This window comes from Hyperolius riggenbachi, chromosome 4 (assembly GCF_040937935.1).
Source record: "Hyperolius riggenbachi isolate aHypRig1 chromosome 4, aHypRig1.pri, whole genome shotgun sequence".
In the NCBI taxonomy this organism is placed as follows: Eukaryota; Metazoa; Chordata; class Amphibia; order Anura; family Hyperoliidae; genus Hyperolius; species Hyperolius riggenbachi.
In genome coordinates this window covers 177,420,733-177,439,674 of record NC_090649.1, presented here as the reverse complement: position 1 = coordinate 177,439,674, position 18,942 = coordinate 177,420,733, and the positions used below count along the sequence as shown (strand labels likewise).

Below are 18,942 nucleotides of genomic sequence, written 5' to 3'. Positions count from 1 at the left end.
TGGGGAGGAGGGACAACTGTGTGGCACACAATGTAGCGGTTTTCAGTGGGCGGGATGTGGAAGGAAGTTTGGCTAGCTGCTTCCGCAGTAGAAAAATCACATGTTAATTTTGTGTTGAGCATGGCCTGAGTCATAAACAATGGCAGGCAGCAGTAAGTTCACTGCCCGTCGCCCATTAAGAATATCACCCTACCCAGGACTGTAACTTCAAAGCACGTGGCGACTGTCCACTAAATGTTACCCGCAAAGGTATTTCGCCATGTTAATCATCTGTCAAACGCTATTTCTAACCGCTCAAGTGCATGCACCCACTCAGTTGCATTATACAGCAGCTGTTGCCACGGTATTTTATACTTGCCAGAAAGGCAGAGCATACATGTAACTGTTTACTATAGGGTTACAATGCTAATGTAATGCAATCAAAGTAACAACATGCATCAATCTGTTGCCAAATATATAACCAACCTAAAAGACAATCAATTACAGGAAGTATTTACATGCTCATGCAAACTGAGCAAGAAGGGAAAAAAACAAAACATACACTGGATTTTTGGAATGGATTTTTTGCTCTTTCCTGTGTTCAAGACAAGCGTTCTGTATTTTTAGCACAATTATTTCACTATTACACAGGAAAAAGCCTTCTATGTACATTTTTTCCAGGGCATGAATACCAGGTCAAAGAGTCCATTCCCTTCCTGCACAGTCACTTACACCCAAGACAACGTTATAATCTTCTTAAATTATTCTGGATCTGCTCCACAAGTTAGTCAGCTAAGGAACAAACTGAGCATAGGCTGACCATGGAATAAGTTCTGCAGACTGTTCTGTGTATACTGTATTCATTGCTCAGTTACAGAGCAAATGAGTTTTCACTGCAGTGTTCATGTACATTTCATTATTGCTTATGCTCATTTTTTTTTTATAAACTAGGTCAAGTATAAGAATGTACAGCGTGCAACAACATGCACAGCAAGTTATGTGTCACTCGCCAAGAAAAGCCAGCAAAAGAGGTAGATCAGTCCAAGAATTGTGAGTACAGAATGAATGACTTTAAAGGGTATTAAAATAATTTGCATGTATATACATGTACCACACCCACACATAGATGTGACATCCACCAAGAATAGGCAAAGGCGTATTATGTGCAAAGCTAACACAGGGAGATGTAGGAGTAGCTCAGCGCTTACGGGCACAGACTCAAAACACAACAGTCAAAACAATGTCAGCCTCAGGTTTAAAACACACTTGTAGTTTAAATATATGGCACATCAAATATATATTAAACTAGGTACTATAGAATGCCATCAAATAAGTACTTACCATATCTGCCTCACCACTGGCCAACAGTTTAAAGAGAACCCGAGGTGGGTTTGAAGAATATTATCTGCATACAGAGGCTGGCTCTGCCTATACAGCCCAGCCTCTGTTGCTATCCCAAACCCCCCTAAGGTCCCCCTGCACTCTGCAATCCCTCATAAATCACAGCCACGCTGCTGACAAACAGCTTGTCAGAGCTGGCTGTGTTTATCTCTATAGTGTCAGTCTGCTGCTCTCCCCGCCTCCTGCAGAACTCCAGTCCCCGCCTGCATGCCTTCCCTCCCTGCTGATTGGAGGGAAGGGATGGGGGCAGGGACCGAAGCTATGCAGGAGGCGGGGGAGCAGCTGAGACTGACACTACAGATGTAAGCACAGCCTCACAGCACGGCTGTGATTTATGAGGGATTGCAGAGTGCAGAAGGACCTTAGTGGGGTTTGGGATAGCAACAGAGGCTGGGCTGTATAGGCAGATCCAGCCTCTGCATGCAGATAACATTCTTTAAACACACCTCGGGTTCTCTTTAAGGTGGGCCACTGATATTATCAACCTCCTTAGCGTTCTGGATGAGCTGAGCTCGTCCAGTGACGCCGGAGGGCATCGCTCAGGCCCTGGTGGGCCGATTTGAATTTAAAAAATAAAATTAAAAAAAACAACACACAGCTAGCACTTTGCTAGCTGCGTGTTTCTCCGCTCACCGCCACCGATCCGCCGCTACCCGCCGCGTATTAGGGCCCCGAGACCCTGTGCGCAGCCTGGCTAATCAGTGCCAGGTAGCGCTGAGGGGTGGATCGGGCCTCCCTGTGACGTCACGACGTCGATGACGTCATTCCGTTCGTCGCCAATGGTGACGGAGGAAGTCCTGAAGGAAATCCCGTTCAGAATGGGATTTCCTGATGGGCACAATCGCCGGCGGCAATCGGTAGGGTGGGTGGGATTCAGCAGGGAGGGGAGTATCATGTAGCTAGCACTAGGCTAGCTACATGATTAAAAAAAAATTTGATTAAAAAAACCACCCGCGCCCGTGCGGCCGCAGGGAATGAAAACGCAGGGAGGTTAATAGTAATGCTGTTCCATTAACAAGCCTTAGTTGGCATTCTGCTGCTTTGCACATGTGCGTTTACGGCCCCGCCCATGTGCGGCATGCAGCCCTGCACATCTGCGCTACAACGCCGGGCGGCAAACACAGACACCTGCAGATTTATTTCATAGCATTATTTATCGGACTTATTTAGTGCCAACATATTACTCAGCGCTGTACAATAAATAAGGTTACAGACAATGATAAGGGGGTGACAGACAACACAGTACAGGTAATAAGCAGTACGACACACAATGCCAGATCATACACTGGAGTTGTAGTCCCAGTAATCCAAGTTCATGTCATTCTGTGAGCAGGATGCACGATCAGGTAGAATACAGAATAGACTCTTGATTGCACAATCTTACCAAATCTATGTCGTAGAAGGCTAAACTGAGTAAATGTAATTAATTATAATTAATATAAATCAAGATTGTATCTTTGATAGGCACCATGCAATCAAGACTATCATCAATGGGCACCTTTAAAGGTGGCCATACATCAGGCGATTTGGTGGCCGATCGACCACCCAATCCGATTATTATAACCAAATTGGATGAAAATCAGTGCCGCCAAGTGCATGCCCGACCGACAAAGCGACCAATTTCATGAGGAAAATTGGTCGCAGTGTCAATTGCACATGCTGCAAGATGTCGGGTGCGCTGCGGGACAGCGTGTAATTTCCTGATGATCGACTAAACCATCCGCCGCCTCACCGCTGAGTAATGTAATGGTGCCCCTGATAAGAGAGAGATCTGTCAGCTGCCCATACACCACAGGCCAATTCCCGATCAATTTCAGCATGAAATCGATCCGGAATTGGCCCTGTGCGCCAGTTTGCTACTGTGCCCCCCTAATGTAATGTCCCCCAGTGCCAAAGTGTATACATTACCTCTCCGCGGCCTCCGCTTGTCCCCCACAGACTTTCAGGATTCCTCTTCCACACACACGCACGCCCCACGTGGTTTCCTGGTAAGGATGCGCGCATGATGTCACACACACGCACCCTTACAGGGAAACCATGTGGGGAGTGCATGTATGCAGAAGAGAAATCCTGGGGGACAAGCAGAGGCCACGGAGAGGTAATGTATATACTTTGGCACAGGGGGGACATTACATTAGGGGGGCACAGTGGCGAGCTGGCGCACAGGGCCAATTCCGGATCAATTTCATGCTGAAATTGATCGAGAATTGGCCTGTGGTGTATGGGCAGCTGACAGATCTCTCTCTTATCAGATTCGATAAGACAGAGATTTGTCTCCTGGTCGAACCTGCCCATACATCGCTAGATCTATGGGCACCATTACTGTTGGCCAGTGGTGAGACAGATGTGGTAAGCAAAAATCTGATGGCATTCTATAGTACCTACATTAATTGCTTTGTGTTAAACATAAGAAGGCGTGTTTTGAGTTTGCCAAAAGGCATGAGGGCAATTCCCGAAATGTATAAAGGTAGGTGCTCTGGTTAGATGAGACTAAAATGTAACTTTTTGGCCACCAAGGAAAATACTGTCTGGCGCAAACCCAGTGGAAAGATGTGGCAAGCTCATAGAGACTAATCCAAAGCAACCATTACTCCATTAAATAAATACTAAAAATCTCAAGTTAGAACTTTTACAAATAGTGTTCTAAGTGGCACTGGCCATCTAAAGTTTTGCTTAGTAGATTGGTCTGGCCAAACTAAAGGACTGGACCGATCAGCAATAAACAGATGTCACATCTACCACCAGACAATTCAATCAATGAACTGACAAGTGGTCCTCTTAGGCCATTGGCAGGCACATATTCTCTCTATCATTAGCCCCAAGCACTGGAGAAAGACTTATGGTAATTCTGTTCTAGAGTGAAATGCTGCTATGTACATTAGTGCTATCTGATTTCTAGAACACAAAACAGGAACGGTAAAAGGCATTCAATAACTATGAATAAACATTCTCTTGAAATCAAAGGTTAGGTTGACTGTGTGTCGGACAGTGTGTACTATGTCATTTTGCACTAAAGCTGCCAATCGCCTTATTTTACTCGGTCTAATGAAAAGCAGTGCCATTTACACAAACTGACGTGTCCTCCAGAATTAGAACACAATGCTTGACCTGGTTTCTGGGCTCAATGTCCACACACAGAAACAATCACTGACATCATTTAATACAGATGTACAATGAGAAAAAGGTTTGAACTTTATGCTGAAATTCATGTTAAATGAATAATCAGATTTCAAATTTTTAGCATTAACCACTTCAGCCTATGGCATGAAGTTGTTAATACTAAAAATGATTTCTGAATGTTCTCAATCTGCAAGATAAATGAAAATAATAAAGTTAATTTGAAATACTACGCATTTTTTACCTGCAACCTAAAGACAAGGAGTTTGCAAGTATGAGCTGTTGCTCTGAGATGAGACATCACCACACTGCAGACTGACTCACACAAGAGGGACTCACCTCTAGTGACCACCAACATATCAGGCTGAATCACCTAGTTAGGCCAAAGAGAAAACCCAACATGCTTTGTACACCAGCAACAATTTACCATTAACAGTTTATATTATATATCAACCGCTTCCGGGCCGCGGAAATTGAAATCTACGACGTGTGGCTGCTTATTCTAGCCAAGGCAAAGATTATAATTCCCGTGCTCGCACAGACCCGCCACTATCCTGTCGCTACAGGCCCCTCCCTCTTCCGTCGCTATGAGGGCAGAGCTCTGTGAGCTGGTCAGTAGCTAATTTCATTGGCTCCTGACCCAGTGATCACTGTGAGCCAATCTTTTCTCAATGCGACTGCAGAACGAGAGCCCTACAGTGATGGGTGAGCGGTGTGAATGGCAAGGGCGGCGGGTCCATGCGGCGAATTGTCGTTAGGAGCAGTCTTTTGGTCCTTATGGGGCCAGAGACTGCTGGTACACAAGTGGTTAAATATCGTGTACAAATAACCAAAGCCCTAAAACATAAAAAAAAAAAAAATTTCAAAAGACAAGTGTGATAAAAACTGACCCATACCTTATACCTTATTTCTTTCCATACAAAAAAGGTACAGTAAATTGAGAACTTGAACTGAAAGATGTTGATTAGATGCGAGCAATACAAACCTTGTTGTGTTTCTTGCTCAGTTGACTTTGGACTGCTTCTCGCTCTGCGTTCAGTTTTTTTAAGTCCTGTCACACTGTTGACACTTCCACAGCTGGCTCCATTGTGAGCTTTGCTATTGCCATTGTACACCGTCGTACAGTTCCCTATATGGTTTTTATACAAAGTGGATGGAGGACTGTTCAAACGGTTTTGTCTGTCGATTTGTTTCAGTTTTTTGTGCTGAGGCTTGCAATACTGGTCTTCTCGTGTGATGTAACTGGACATTCCAAACAGTGGTATGATTTCTGGATAAAGACAGAACACATGCATACATAAGATTCAAGGAAAATGCCGATTTTGTTGAGATTCAGTTTAGTGCTAAAAACTGTAAGGAATACTGGCAAGCTGTATTTCAGCTCGCCTACAATACATGATTTTCATGTGTTTTGAAAACATAGCCCTTTTCCTGTGTTTCTAACAGAAAACGGCAAATATGGATGCCAACTATTCCTTTAGAGAACATTAAAGTGAACCTCCATACTAAAAATCTATTCTGCAGCACTGAAAAGGCTTGGTGTTTCTTTAACAGTTTCACAACATCAGAACTTTTTTTCCTTATCCACGCCTCATTTTTAGCTGCACAGAGGCTAAGCTCCGCCCTATCAAAGAAATCTGCCCGGGCATTTTTCCCCTGATGCTGTGCAAACAATGATGGGATTTCTAATGTTGTTGTTCTCATTGCCTAGCGCGCAGCTGGGAGGGGTGTTCAGGACACAGGACAGTTGGAACTGTATCTCATGCTCCCTGTCACCTCCTTTCAACCAAAAAGATGGCAGCCCCCATGAAATCACAAACATTTGCCTGTTCTTTTAAAACAGGGTGGGTAAGATATTATATTACCTATCTATTTTAATTAACATAACTAATGTAACTTAATGACAGTATGTTTGTTTAGGCTGAAGTTCCTCTTTAACTGGGTTTAATCCCTGCTTCACTATCTGTGTGAGGTTTACATGTTCTCTATGTGTCTGTAGTGGTTTGTTTTTAGCACTGCAGTTAACTCCCACTTGTAAAAAACACCTATAGATAAGCTAATTGGCTCCAGCCCCTAACCCAGCACAAAAAAGGATATCCTCAGGAGGTCAGTTAGTGAAGTAACTATATAATGTGCACACAAGATATAAGTGCTATAAAAATACATAATAAATTCATAACAATTCTGTCACTGTTAAGCTATAATGCCACTAGTGGAACAGGTATATTGACTTGGACAAAGTTCTCCATGTAACTGAACTGAGCACATATTCTTCTTTTCTATATACAGTAAAAGATATTGGTCCAAAGAGGCCTGGAAACCAGCATCCTCACAGTTTATCCAAAAGTGGCTGATTAGTTCAACATGGAAAGTAGGAACAAACAGAACAAAAATATCTTGTTTCACAAAACTAATGTTTTTATTATTGCATCATTAAAAAAATGAGAAACAGAAAGGGTAAGTTTAAAGCAAAAAAAAAAAAAAACAGCAAAAGAAATGAAATACTTCACCTTGTTCTCCATAAATAGTTGGATGAAGATGATGTGGATAGAACTGGGGAGGTATGTCCCCCGGTCCAGTGACTGGCGGGTAGAATGGTGTGTGTGAGTTGTGTAGAAAATGTGGATGATGTGCAAGATATGGAGGTAAATGATGAGTTGGAGAGATGGTGGATGGATAGCTGGGTGGGTAGCAGTCTGGGGATTGCGGTGTAACCACTACACGTCGGACTCCTGTGCTGTCCTCTATGACCTGCAGAATAAAAAGGATTTCATTCAGGAAAAAGTAGAAAAGCTTAAAAGAGGAGACGAGGAGAAAAAAAATTGCTCATTAAAGAGAAACCTGTCAGATAAGCGGCTATTGATCAGTGATTAGGCTGTGATACACAGCAATGTGCTTGACCCACAACTGGTGTGGCTTCTAGAAGAAGGCTAATGGTTGCCTCCAAGCCCTGACTGAAGCCTTGATTGTGCCAGCAACTGTGACAAACTTAGATTCCCTCTGATAATACAGCATACCAGGGCTTCCCAACCCTGTCCTCAAGTACCACTAATGCAAAAAAAAAGTAACAGAGGCACCAATGTAGGGTAAAATATATTAAAAACCATTTAAAAGGAAGGAAATGGGTGGATTCACCTCCCTCAAGTGCATAAATGACCAAACAGTATGAGCCGTTTATGGCCAGAAAATTTATTTTACATCAATTCTCCAATTAATAATGCTGCTTTATTAATTGGAGAATTGATGTAAAATAAATTTTCTGGCCATAAACGGCTCATACTGTTTGGTCATTTATGCACTTGAGGGAGGTGAATCCACCCATTTCCTTCCTTTTAGACGGTTTTTAATATATTTTACCCTACATTGGTGCCTCTGTTACCTTTTTTTTGCATTATCTAGTCCACCCTTGGTGAAGGGGTGCATCCCCATTCCTTTTCCTATCTACAGAGAGCGACTTTTTAAACCTGAGTGGGGTCAGGTGATAATTCTCCCCACCTGTTTTTTCAGTGGTCGCCTGTTTGGTGACCCAGACTTGTGAGTATATTTTCATTATCCTCAAATATATACAAATCTGCAGTAACTACTACACCAGATTGGGCTCTCGGTTTCTTGTTTTGTCTTTCAAGTACCACTAACTTCTTGTTTTACAGAAAACCACAAACATTCACAGGTGAGGTAATTATTCTCTAGACAGTTGGTTAACTACCTCTGTGGATTTCCACAAAACATGCCCTGTTGGTGGTTCTGAAGGACAGGGTCAGGAGTCCTGAAGAATACCATGCAGTACATACAGACATAGTTTAGTAACTTATATGCTAGAAGTCAACTAAAACAATATACAGTTATGAAAAGCAAACATAAAATCCATGTGTTGCTAGTCAAACTACTGGCACAATTGCAATACATTCGTACAATACAAACTGAGCATTTGATTAATTCCATAGTCAAAGCTGTATGTAAAAATGTCAACATGGTGTTGAGTGAACATCCTTACTGCTTAGAGCAGCTACCAACACCATTAACGTACTCATAGGGAAGAGGAGGATGTGAAAGCGGAAGGGCAAGTTGCAGAAATGCATATACAGTAAGATGAGCAACCTCTATCTCAATAAGATCTGATCCTTTTGACACGAAGTCTATACCAAGCGTAATATCTATTTACAGAGCAGGGACAAGGTCCTCCAGCACCAAAGGCTGAGACACCAAAGTGCGCCCCTCCATCCCTCCCACCCTAGCCATCACACACTGATTGCTATTAGACTAAGAGTGCCACAGGACCCACAACCTCCCCAACACCTTAATATCTAGTTATCTGGCTTGCAGTCACTGCTATGTATCCCCTTTTCTTGTTTATTTCTGCTTCATACACAATTAGGAATGACAGCTGAATGAATTGTGCCCCCCTCCTACACTGCGCCCTGAGGCTGGAGCCTCTCCAGCCTATGCCTCGGCCCGGCCCTGTCTATTTATGTTTCTTTTTCCTACTATTCTCTCAGTTACTATTGGCAAGATCTGTGACAGAATGTACAATGGTCCACACACTAATATATATTAAAAAGTGTGTTTATTGAATCCCACCGGTACAGAGACAAGTGAGCATTTCTGAGCTGATGCGGTTACGTGTTTTGCCGCAAATACTTGGAAGAGCCACAGCATAAGAAACATTGGACCAGCATAAGATTAATTTGTCTCTTCACTGCTGTACTCTCAATAAAACACTTAGGTGCATTATTGTTGCTCTGCTAACCTTCCTATGTTTGGCCATGTAAACCTTGCCTGGCTCACCTTGGCTAATTTTAAGATGCCAACATTTACTCACACAAAGCAACATATAAAGCAAAAACTATACAATTTTAAAATCTTCTGTATTGATACATACTGTATTTACTAACAGTAGTTTATTTCGCCTTAGCCACCAAACAGGACTACATGGTGTCCTAACATTTACATCAGAGAGACTATACGTAGAAATCAGGTTTATAATTTAATGCTACCGGTTTTCAGGTGGGGCCTGTTCAAATTTGTTTCCAAGTCTCAGAATTGGTCACACCTCCTCAGCTCAACTTCTCTGAACAGGTAACACATGCACTGCCTGTAGGCCTTCCAGATTTTTCCCTGAGCAGCCATCAGAAGTAGGTTGTGGCCTGAGTGTAGCCAACCTACCTACTCAGGTTTCAAATACACCTTGTGAATTTAAATTCTGGGTACTACAAATTCTGTCAAAACTAGCTAGAATAACTCCACCTCAGGGATTATTTACCTTGCATCATGTCACTAATGAAGATTGACATTAAAACTGTCATAGGATGTATGTACCTGTGAGATGTAACCAGGAGGTACATGTATTGGTGGGATGGACCCGTTTGGCGACATCATTGGAACTTCTGCAGGACCTAGAATAAACACAGTAAACAGTAAGAACAGTTTAAAAGAAAAGTGGTTATCCATGTTATACAGTGCACTTTATATTTACATAGCTGCTTGCTATAAACCTAACCTTTCTTTACAACACAGAATATAATAGGTTACACAGAGAAAGTGCATCTGCAGTTAAACTAACACAAATACACACAGGCACTATAAAGACCAGGAAAGTCTATAACATTTCTAATAAAACCACGTTGATGCAATATATTTTACTCATAATATCCAAAACTATTTAGAAACATATGCAGTCTATAAAGTTGACAGATATTTAAAATATGTAAGACTGTCTAGCCAGAAACACGTATAAGTGTTTTGGGCAAGAAAGCTAGCATATATAGGACTCTAGATTTCCATCGTAGCCATGATTGTCAAGTAGATAACCAACTTGCCTAGTTATAAAAAAAAAATGATAATTCTGCCTGCATCATATTTTACTGTGCAGGGTGTGAGTACTGGTTAAGAGCTCTGCCTCTGACACAGGAGACCAGGGTTCAAATCGCGGCTCTTCCTGTTCAGTAAACCAGCACCTATTCAGTGAGTAGACCTTGGGAAAGACTCCCTGCTACTGCCTATAGAGCGTGGCCTAGTGTCTGCAGCCCTTGCACTTCAAGTCCTCAAGGAGAAAAACATGATCTAAATGTTCTGTCTCTTGTCACATTACGGGTTCTATCACCATTATCTCACACTGCACGACATCATACCTAAAGGGTGGTCATGTCTTCTTCACATCTGTCAAGGTCATTGTAAGTAGGTAACTAGGTCTTATCATCTATGTGGAACATCTCCACTGACAGAGCATGCAACAGAAGTAATGCTCCACCCTGCTATATACTGTAAAGGATGTGCTTCTACCTCATATACACTTTACCAACTCCCCTTACTTCTTGTTTTCTACCCCTGACCCCCTTACAAAGAGCTCTCTCTCCTAGTGTTTCCAGTGCTGCTGTGTATACATATCTTATTAAACCTATACATCAGAGAACACCTCATCTGTATACTTGTTCCTGAAGTTCTTTAGGAGTAAGAAAATGGCAAGTGTTTCTTTCTTTTTAAAGGGACTCCGAGCACCTCTCATGGGCATGCCTTTAGACTCAGACCAGTACTGCAAACTACTTAAAGATGCATATCCTTCTGTAGCTTGTGCTCTCTTCTTTCATTTGATGCCTGAATCGCCGTTTTATACCAAATAGTTTTCATTCGATTTCAATTTAAAAATCGCGGCTGCCATCTTGGCTATGTTATAACTTCCGGGTCACCCCTGTCTGCTCTGTTAGAGAAGTGCAGCACTGAATGAAGCAAGAAGAGGAAGTGACACGCATGGCCATTGCAAGAGGCTCCTCCAGAGGGGTCATAGCACCTTTGTTGGAAGTCGTCTGTCTTAAAGGCATGCCCATGAGAGGTGCTCGGAGTCACTTTAAGAACAAATTCAACGATAACATTTTCTCATAACATTTAAAACGAACCTGTGCTTACACAAACATGGGAATTGTCATTACCATTTTTAAAATGTTTTCATCCCTCCAGAATCTGCATGCAGGTGGGGGTGAGACGTCACTGACTACATGCTTGTTTAAGGGCAGTGGCTTACATAGCATAGGTATTCCAGCCAGAAAACTAGCAACAAAAGCCATCTGTTGTAGTTTCCATTTATACAGTAGGGTCTCAGGCATCCGACACAGAAGGGGATTGCCTGATGCTGGATACCATATGTGTTGGAGTGGTGTTCCCCAATCCTGTCCTTAAGGCCCACGAAAACTTCATGTTTTGTGGAAATCCACAGAGTTAGTTAATCAGCTCTGCTAAGACACTAATTACCTCACCTGTGCATGTTTGTGGTTTTCTGCAAAACATGTACTGTTGGTGGGCCTTGAAGACAGGGTTTGGGAGCTCTGAGAGTTAAGCCAGCCCCAGGCCACAGCATAACACTAACCCACTACTCCTCCTACAAAGCAACTGCAAAGAGCCTGCAGCAGGAACCACTTACAAGAGCTCCGGTCCTCTTTACCTTCTGCATCCTACGTATGGCTCCCGATGCATGTGACCCAGTTGTGCATCATTTGACACATCAGGAGCCATAGAAGGATTCAGCAGAGCAACAGGCAGCTGCAGAAAGTAGAGAGGGCAAGTGCCAGAGATCTTGTAAGTGGTTTCCACCCTGCACTACTCTGCATAAGGAGAGCCACACCCCCATGGCTACCCCGCTGATAGGCAGTTCATTGAGACTGCCACTTGTAAGAGTCCAGGATAACCAAGGAAAATACTGTACCATTAATGGGCACCAAACAGGTACACATGCAAGGTCTACATATTCCTTCAGTAATTTATGCTAAAAAAAAATGTACATTCCATGCAGTATTACATTCAGTGCACGACTTTAAATACAGCTGAAATAATCCATACATAACGTATAGCTTATCAAATCTGACAAATAGTTTGCAGCAGGGAATATACGACATTATGTTCATCTGACCTACGTAAAGCAGCCAGCAATATTTCAATGTGCATATTAAACTGTAATTTATAATTCCCCAAATATCCACATTATTCCACTTAATACCCTTTATGGTTATTACATAGTTTCCACATGATTAAACGAAAAGTGATATATAACAAACTATTCACAGATGCCTTTGTATCATATTTGCCAATACTGTATTCTATACATATTATCTAAGGGCTCTTTCACATTAGGGCAGATTTTGTGCGTTAACGCAAACGGCTAACGTTTGCGTTAACCAAGGTGAAATGAAAGTCCATAGACTTTCATTTTACCATTCACACGCGACGCTGCGTTTCGATGCGTTGCGGTTCCGACGCACCCGGGAGCAGTTTTTCGTCCAACGCACCCGCGAGCCGGCGTTTTCCGTCGGGTTTAATTACCAGCTACCGCCGCTGATTGCGTCGCACTGCAGATACCAGACGACACGCCGCAGGCAGACAAGGGCTCTTTCACATTAGACAACGCATGCAGGAGCCGTTCTCCTGCACGCATTGTCTTATGTAAAAGAGCCCTTATAATAATAATATTATATATAATAATAATATATATAATATAATAATAATCACCATTATGTACAGATACATTTAAGAAACATTTACCTTAGACATGGCACAAAAATGCCTTAGTAATTGTTTTGTGATATCCAAAGCCATGTACTGTATAGTGTGACCATGCCCTTACTTTCTTGTCTGACCCATATAACTTCAATAAATCCTACTCCATGACTTATTCCTGTTATCTAACTTGATTAGTTTATTTAATTCCTGCTGATTCTGCCTGCCCTGACTACACTCTGTCTGCCATTATCCTGAATGCTGCCTGCCTCAACTTGAGCTTGCCCACAATGGGCTTGATTCACAAAGCGGTGCTAACTGTTAGCACGTCTAAACAAGCTTTTCGCTCGCAAAACTTTATGGGCGTAAAACTTTACGCGCACACTGCACAGAGTGCAGGGCGTTTCGCGCGAAGTGCCCATTAAAGCCTATGGTATTTAGCGCGCGCATAGGACTTTGCGTGCGGTACTTAGCACGCGATCTGATTGAGAAAACCGGTGCTAACCTACTTAGCACCCTGGTTAGTGCGCCTAAAGACTTTAGACGTGCTAAGTAGGTTAGCACCGCTTTGTGAATCAAGCCCCATGCTTCTTCTGCCTGCTATTTTTGTACCAACCACCTGCTTCTGCCACTGTCAGCAGTCACCAACCCTGGTGCATATGAGGGCATCCTGGGCACTGCAACCCAAACAACACCATCCCTTGCAAGGGGCATGGATGAAGATGGGGTCTGGTGTCTCAAGCTTGGTTTGCACACACAATAGCTGTGGTTTGAATGGCATCCCTAAGAACTGATTTGGATGCACGTACAACTGACAGTGTATATGTGCAAAGGGTTGAGGAGGGTGAAGATGTTTGATGGTCAAGTTTGACTACTACAAGGTTAACTGGCATCTATTTTGAATTTATTTAGAATAACTGCCTCAAATAATAGGTTTTATTGTGGCCATAGTGAAGAGGGCAGCTATTATACATGCGGGAGGAACTGGTTTTAATTGTATTTGTGCTGTGATTGTATGATAGATGGGAGAGTTTTTCACAGCTTTTTATAGACCTTAGGACAGTTTGCCAAGTATCGCTGGTCAACCTGTTATTTTCTTCGGCATCAAGGGTGACCACAGGCAGCGCATAGACATTCATTACCTATGGTTAATATCCTGCATGCATCATAAATTGCTGATTCCCCCATAACCCCCAGGACCGCTTCTGGCTTTCTTGTTCAAAGAGCTTGGTGGACTGCAGTGCATCCACTAATGACATAATCCCAAGACCAAGTATTTATATTTTAAAATGGACCCGAACTCTAGCACAAGACAGAAGACAGAGAAAAACAGAGAAATGCACCCTGCGTATATTTAGAGAGTTTAGCCTGTCCAATTCCCTCTCATCGGTGACTAATTACAAGTTGTAATTTGATCTCACAGCTGTGTCAGCTGCCTTGGTAGAGCAGCTCATTTGTAAACATAGGATGTTAACAATATGTCTGCTTCCATGAACACAGGAAGTAGACACACTGCAGATGTATTGCAAGATGTGTATTAGCTGTAACAAAGATTTTTTTCCTGTAAAGGTTATTATGCTGTTGCTTATCTTTTAGAGCAGAGAGGAAGTTCTGAGTTCAGGTAAGCTTGTGCTACAGCTCCAATGTTCCATAGCCAGTGGCGCTACTAGTGTCGCTGTATTCTAGATTCATTTTACTCACACAGGTCTATACATTTGACTGATAAGAATAAATAGACTGAGAAAGGGGCACTTGAGCACAAAAGAGATACTGTCTCTTGAAAGAGAAGACAGTTGATAGGTTCTGCTTTGACTTAGCAGTGTATTGTGGATGCTGCCTACTTGTGTTGCATTTCACTGAGCTTCTTTCTCAAGTTAAACTTCTCACACACATCTAAAAGGGAAGCTTTTAGGCTGAGAGAAAATGTATTTCCCTTTCTCCAGTCAAAGTAAAGAGCACAAGAGGAGCTATTCAGCCCATGATAGTGTGCCTCACAGAGATTGCAATATGCCCTCAGTTGGCAAACACAGCTCTGTTTGGACAGTTTGTCCAGCCATCCACTCAGCAAACATCAGGATTCCCATTAGAGCACAGAGAGAAGCAGCAGACTGTGTGCAGTCACACATCTTGGCAGAATTCAGACACAAAACTCCTTGTCTCCAGCCTGCTCTTATTGTACATTCTTCCCCTTTTCCCCAGACACTGGCAGCATTCTCCATCTTTGCAATACCATATATCCCCATATATTAGAACTTATGTAGAGGATAAATTGCATGAACTATTGCAAGTATTAAAAAAAGGAGTTAACTTGGAAAATAACGAATATACAGGCTAGATAGCTAATAATTCTCTCCAGATGAATCAGATTCTCCATATGTGAATCCTAAATAAAGTGATCTGCAAACCTGGCCTAGGTTGTTTAAGTAAAAGAATAATTTGTAATCCTATCAAACTGGAACATAGGTAGGGCTGCAGAAAGTTTAGTGAATGCCCACTATGACCCAGAGTTACGTACGGTAGTTACATAGTTATTTGAGTTGAAAAAAGACATACGTCCATCGAGTTCAACCAGAGAACAAAGTAAAACACCAGCCTGCTCCCTCACATATCCCTGTTGATCCAGAGGAAGGCGAAAAAACCCTTACACGGCATGGTCCAATTAGCCCCAAAAGGGAAAAAATTCCTTCCCGACTCCAGATGGCAATCAGATAAAATCCCTGGATCAACATCACTGGGCATTACCTAGTAATTGTAGCCATGGATGTCTTTCAACGCAAGAAAAGCATCTAAGCCCCCTTTAAATGCAGGTATAGAATTTGCCCATAACTACTTCCTGTGGCAATGCATCTTAATCACTCTTACTATAAAAAACCCTTTCATAAATAAATGGCTAAACGTTTTTCCTCCATGCACAGATCATGTCCTCTAGTCCTTTGAGAAGGCCTAGGGACAAAAAGCTCATCCGCCAAGCTTTTATATTGCCCTCTGATGTATTTATACATGTTAATTAGATCCCTTCTAAGGCGTCTTTTCTCTAGACTAACTAATCCCAGTTTATCTAACCTTTCTTGGTAAGTGAGACCTTCCATCCCACAGTTACAGGTTGCCCAACAAGCTCATGGTGAACCAGAACTCCTAGGAGTGTGTAAGGGGCTAAAACATACCAAAAAACCCTCTTACTAAAAATGCTATGTGAAACAGAATTTTGCCTTCTTAAAAACAGAAGGTATTTACGAATATTCAGAATGGAGAAAGTATATGAGGTGTCATGCAATGCATCACGGCTGAATATGCAAATCATCCCTTTGTTGTCCCTGAAAGCTAAACACATCTCCAAAACTGATTGCAGAGCAGCGTAAGTGAGGGAGATGTGAGGACCCGGCACTGGACTCGGTGAGTTATTTCCCTTCCGCTGCTATATTACACCAGGGGTGTGTGTGTGTGTGTGTGGGGGGGGGGGGATCAGAGTATGCTGGCTGCAGTGCTGCTGCGGGGAGGGGGAGAAAGAGGCAGCCCCCATCCCGGCTAAAAGAGGAGAATTTTAGGTGTGACTTTGTGAAATTTTAGGTGTGAATTTAATGTTAGTCCAAGGCGACCACCTATGTCTTTATACGGCGAGTCAGGCCTACATTTCTTGACTTGCAGCCAAGGAGATACTGTAAGTATAACATGGATAGCAATCTTTAAAATTATTATTTGCCACATCAAAATAAATTAAAAAATGCCTTAAAAAATGCAATTTTATGTATCTGTCCTTTTTTTAATCTACAGAGTTAGACATTTTGTACCAAAGACAGCCTTGTCAGTAGTTGCAATTGTATATTATTGTAACTATACAAGAGCTATGATCAGAACAACTTCACGGTCTGAAAACAAAGGTTTAGTACTGGTGCTTGTACTGGCAGTAGTGATGTGGTTAAATGTATTTCATCTCTCTATATTGCAAAGATAACAGAATCAAATACTGAAGATCACACCTGCTGCTGTATGTGGTGCTGTACTGCTTAAAGTCGTGCAGCTACACTACTCTACCAATGTCATGCTGAATCTGTACAGCTGTATTTAATGCCATCGGAGACCACAATGTATCTTGGTTTAAGCAGATGACGTGCAGAAATAAAGAAACCTATTAACATGGGTCAGCACTGAGTTCTATTCCATGCATTCAGGGTCACTGTATATAGTTGGAATGTTTATAGTACTGTCTGCAATCCTTTTCTAACTGCTGGGAAAATCTCATATAAAAATCAGCTTCTGGTAATAACAGATTGAGAAAAATATCATTTCTGTCCCACAATCAAGAGAACTTAAATGAATCCGGGTAAATGTCTGGACTTTGGAGTTGATGTAAAGAGTTAGCTCTGCTGAACATCTGTTAGGGCCCATTCACACTTAAAAGCACAAAACGCCGGCGATTTTTGCCAGCGTTTTGTGGGAGTGATTTTCCGCGGAAAAAAAATCACTGGACACTGTGGCGATTTTCTCGCGATCGCATTTAGTGCTTCTATAGCACTGAAACGCGATCGCCGGGAAATTGCCTGAAAATGGTGCAGGCGACGCGTTTGCGGTTCGCGATTTTGGGCAATTTGCGGCGATTAGCGCAAATCGCCCAAGTAAGAACGGGCCCATAGGGTTTTATTACACTAGCGCTTTTTAAAAGCACTAGCGTTTGAGCGTTTTGCGAAATCGCGGCAAAACGTTCTAGTGTGAATTGACCCAAATATACTGCAGTACAATGTTCTCATGTCAATTTGCACAGCCTTTACGGTATAGTCTTGTAAAGTAAACCCTGATATAGTAAACATTTAGGTGTAGCAAACTAAATGTCTAGTCCAGGTACCAGCCAAGCACCATTAAAAGTATAAACCCTGATATAATAGAACTTCTGTTATAGTAAACCTGTTTTTTGGCCCCCTGAGGCACTCTGTATCTGGCTATGGTGGAAAGTGGGTGGGCGCATGTGTCATACGTCAGTCAGAGTCCCATGAGCCGTGATTCCTGGGCGGGCTGGCAGCCATTTGTAGACTGCTCGCTATCTGCACACTACTCTGGGCCTGTATGGATTACCTCAAAAGCACCAGCCAGTGATACCTATGCTTCCTGTGTAAGCTGCTGCCTGATTATTGAGGGAATTGCCTGCCATCTGTGACTTGCTTGTGCATGTCTGCAAAGCTACAGCGTAATCCAAGGTGCACAGAAATGTGAGCAGATGAGCACACTTTAAGTACTGTACCTGCATTAACTGGTGATATCTACTGTATGCTTTCTGTGGAAGCTGTTGCATGATTATTGCATGCAAATCCCTGCATGTTGAACACTTTGCATTTCAATCTAGCTTTGACACTGCCTGTGCTCGCTTGCTGAATCATTGATAAGAAAAAATGACTCCAAATTATTGACTACGTTAAGATACAGTACCTTAGTATACTTTATGTGCTTGCGTTTGAAAATATCTGATATAGTAAACCACGTTTCCTAGTCCCTTAGAGTTTACTATAAAGTGATTCTACTGCATAATCAATGGCTCTCCAACTAAGTCAGATTTTACATAGGCGTTTATTCGTGATGCTAAAAAAAAATAAGAATGTCTGCTTGTGCCAAATGCATTTTCAACCCATGGAACATTTGTGCTGCTCATGACCTCATAACCATATGGCTTTACTTAGAAGAAACAATCCAGGGGTCAGTTATAAAACATAAAAAGCAAAGAGTTTCATGGCCTCTATGCTCCATTGCTAATATTTTATCGTTGGCCTCATTCAGGCATGTTCAATGCACAATAAGCAGTAACCTACAGCAATGAAAAATGGAATGTGTCAGTTTTTACCACCTTCAAGGTCCACGAATCTGCATCAGATAGCCAGGTGGTGTAGGAGACGTCAGTAGGAATTGTATTGCATGCATATACAAGCATAAAATAGGTGTTTAATACTAAGACCAGATGCACACTATCAGAAGTGGACG

General features: G+C 42.3%; 1 protein-coding gene across 3 annotated transcripts in view; it reads right to left on the bottom strand.

Annotated features, from left to right (window-relative positions):
* FNDC3B (fibronectin type III domain containing 3B) overlaps positions 1-18,942 on the bottom strand; it is a 384,210-nt gene that overhangs the window by 197,036 nt on the left and 168,232 nt on the right. For all 3 annotated transcript variants that reach the window (XM_068281036.1, XM_068281037.1, XM_068281038.1), the window contains 3 exons: positions 9,814-9,890; positions 7,008-7,248; positions 5,483-5,767 (listed from right to left, as the gene is read on the bottom strand). In XM_068281036.1, coding sequence (XP_068137137.1) covers positions 5,483-5,767; positions 7,008-7,248; positions 9,814-9,890 — 603 coding nt within the window. The remainder of the gene's footprint in view (positions 1-5,482; positions 5,768-7,007; positions 7,249-9,813; positions 9,891-18,942) is intronic.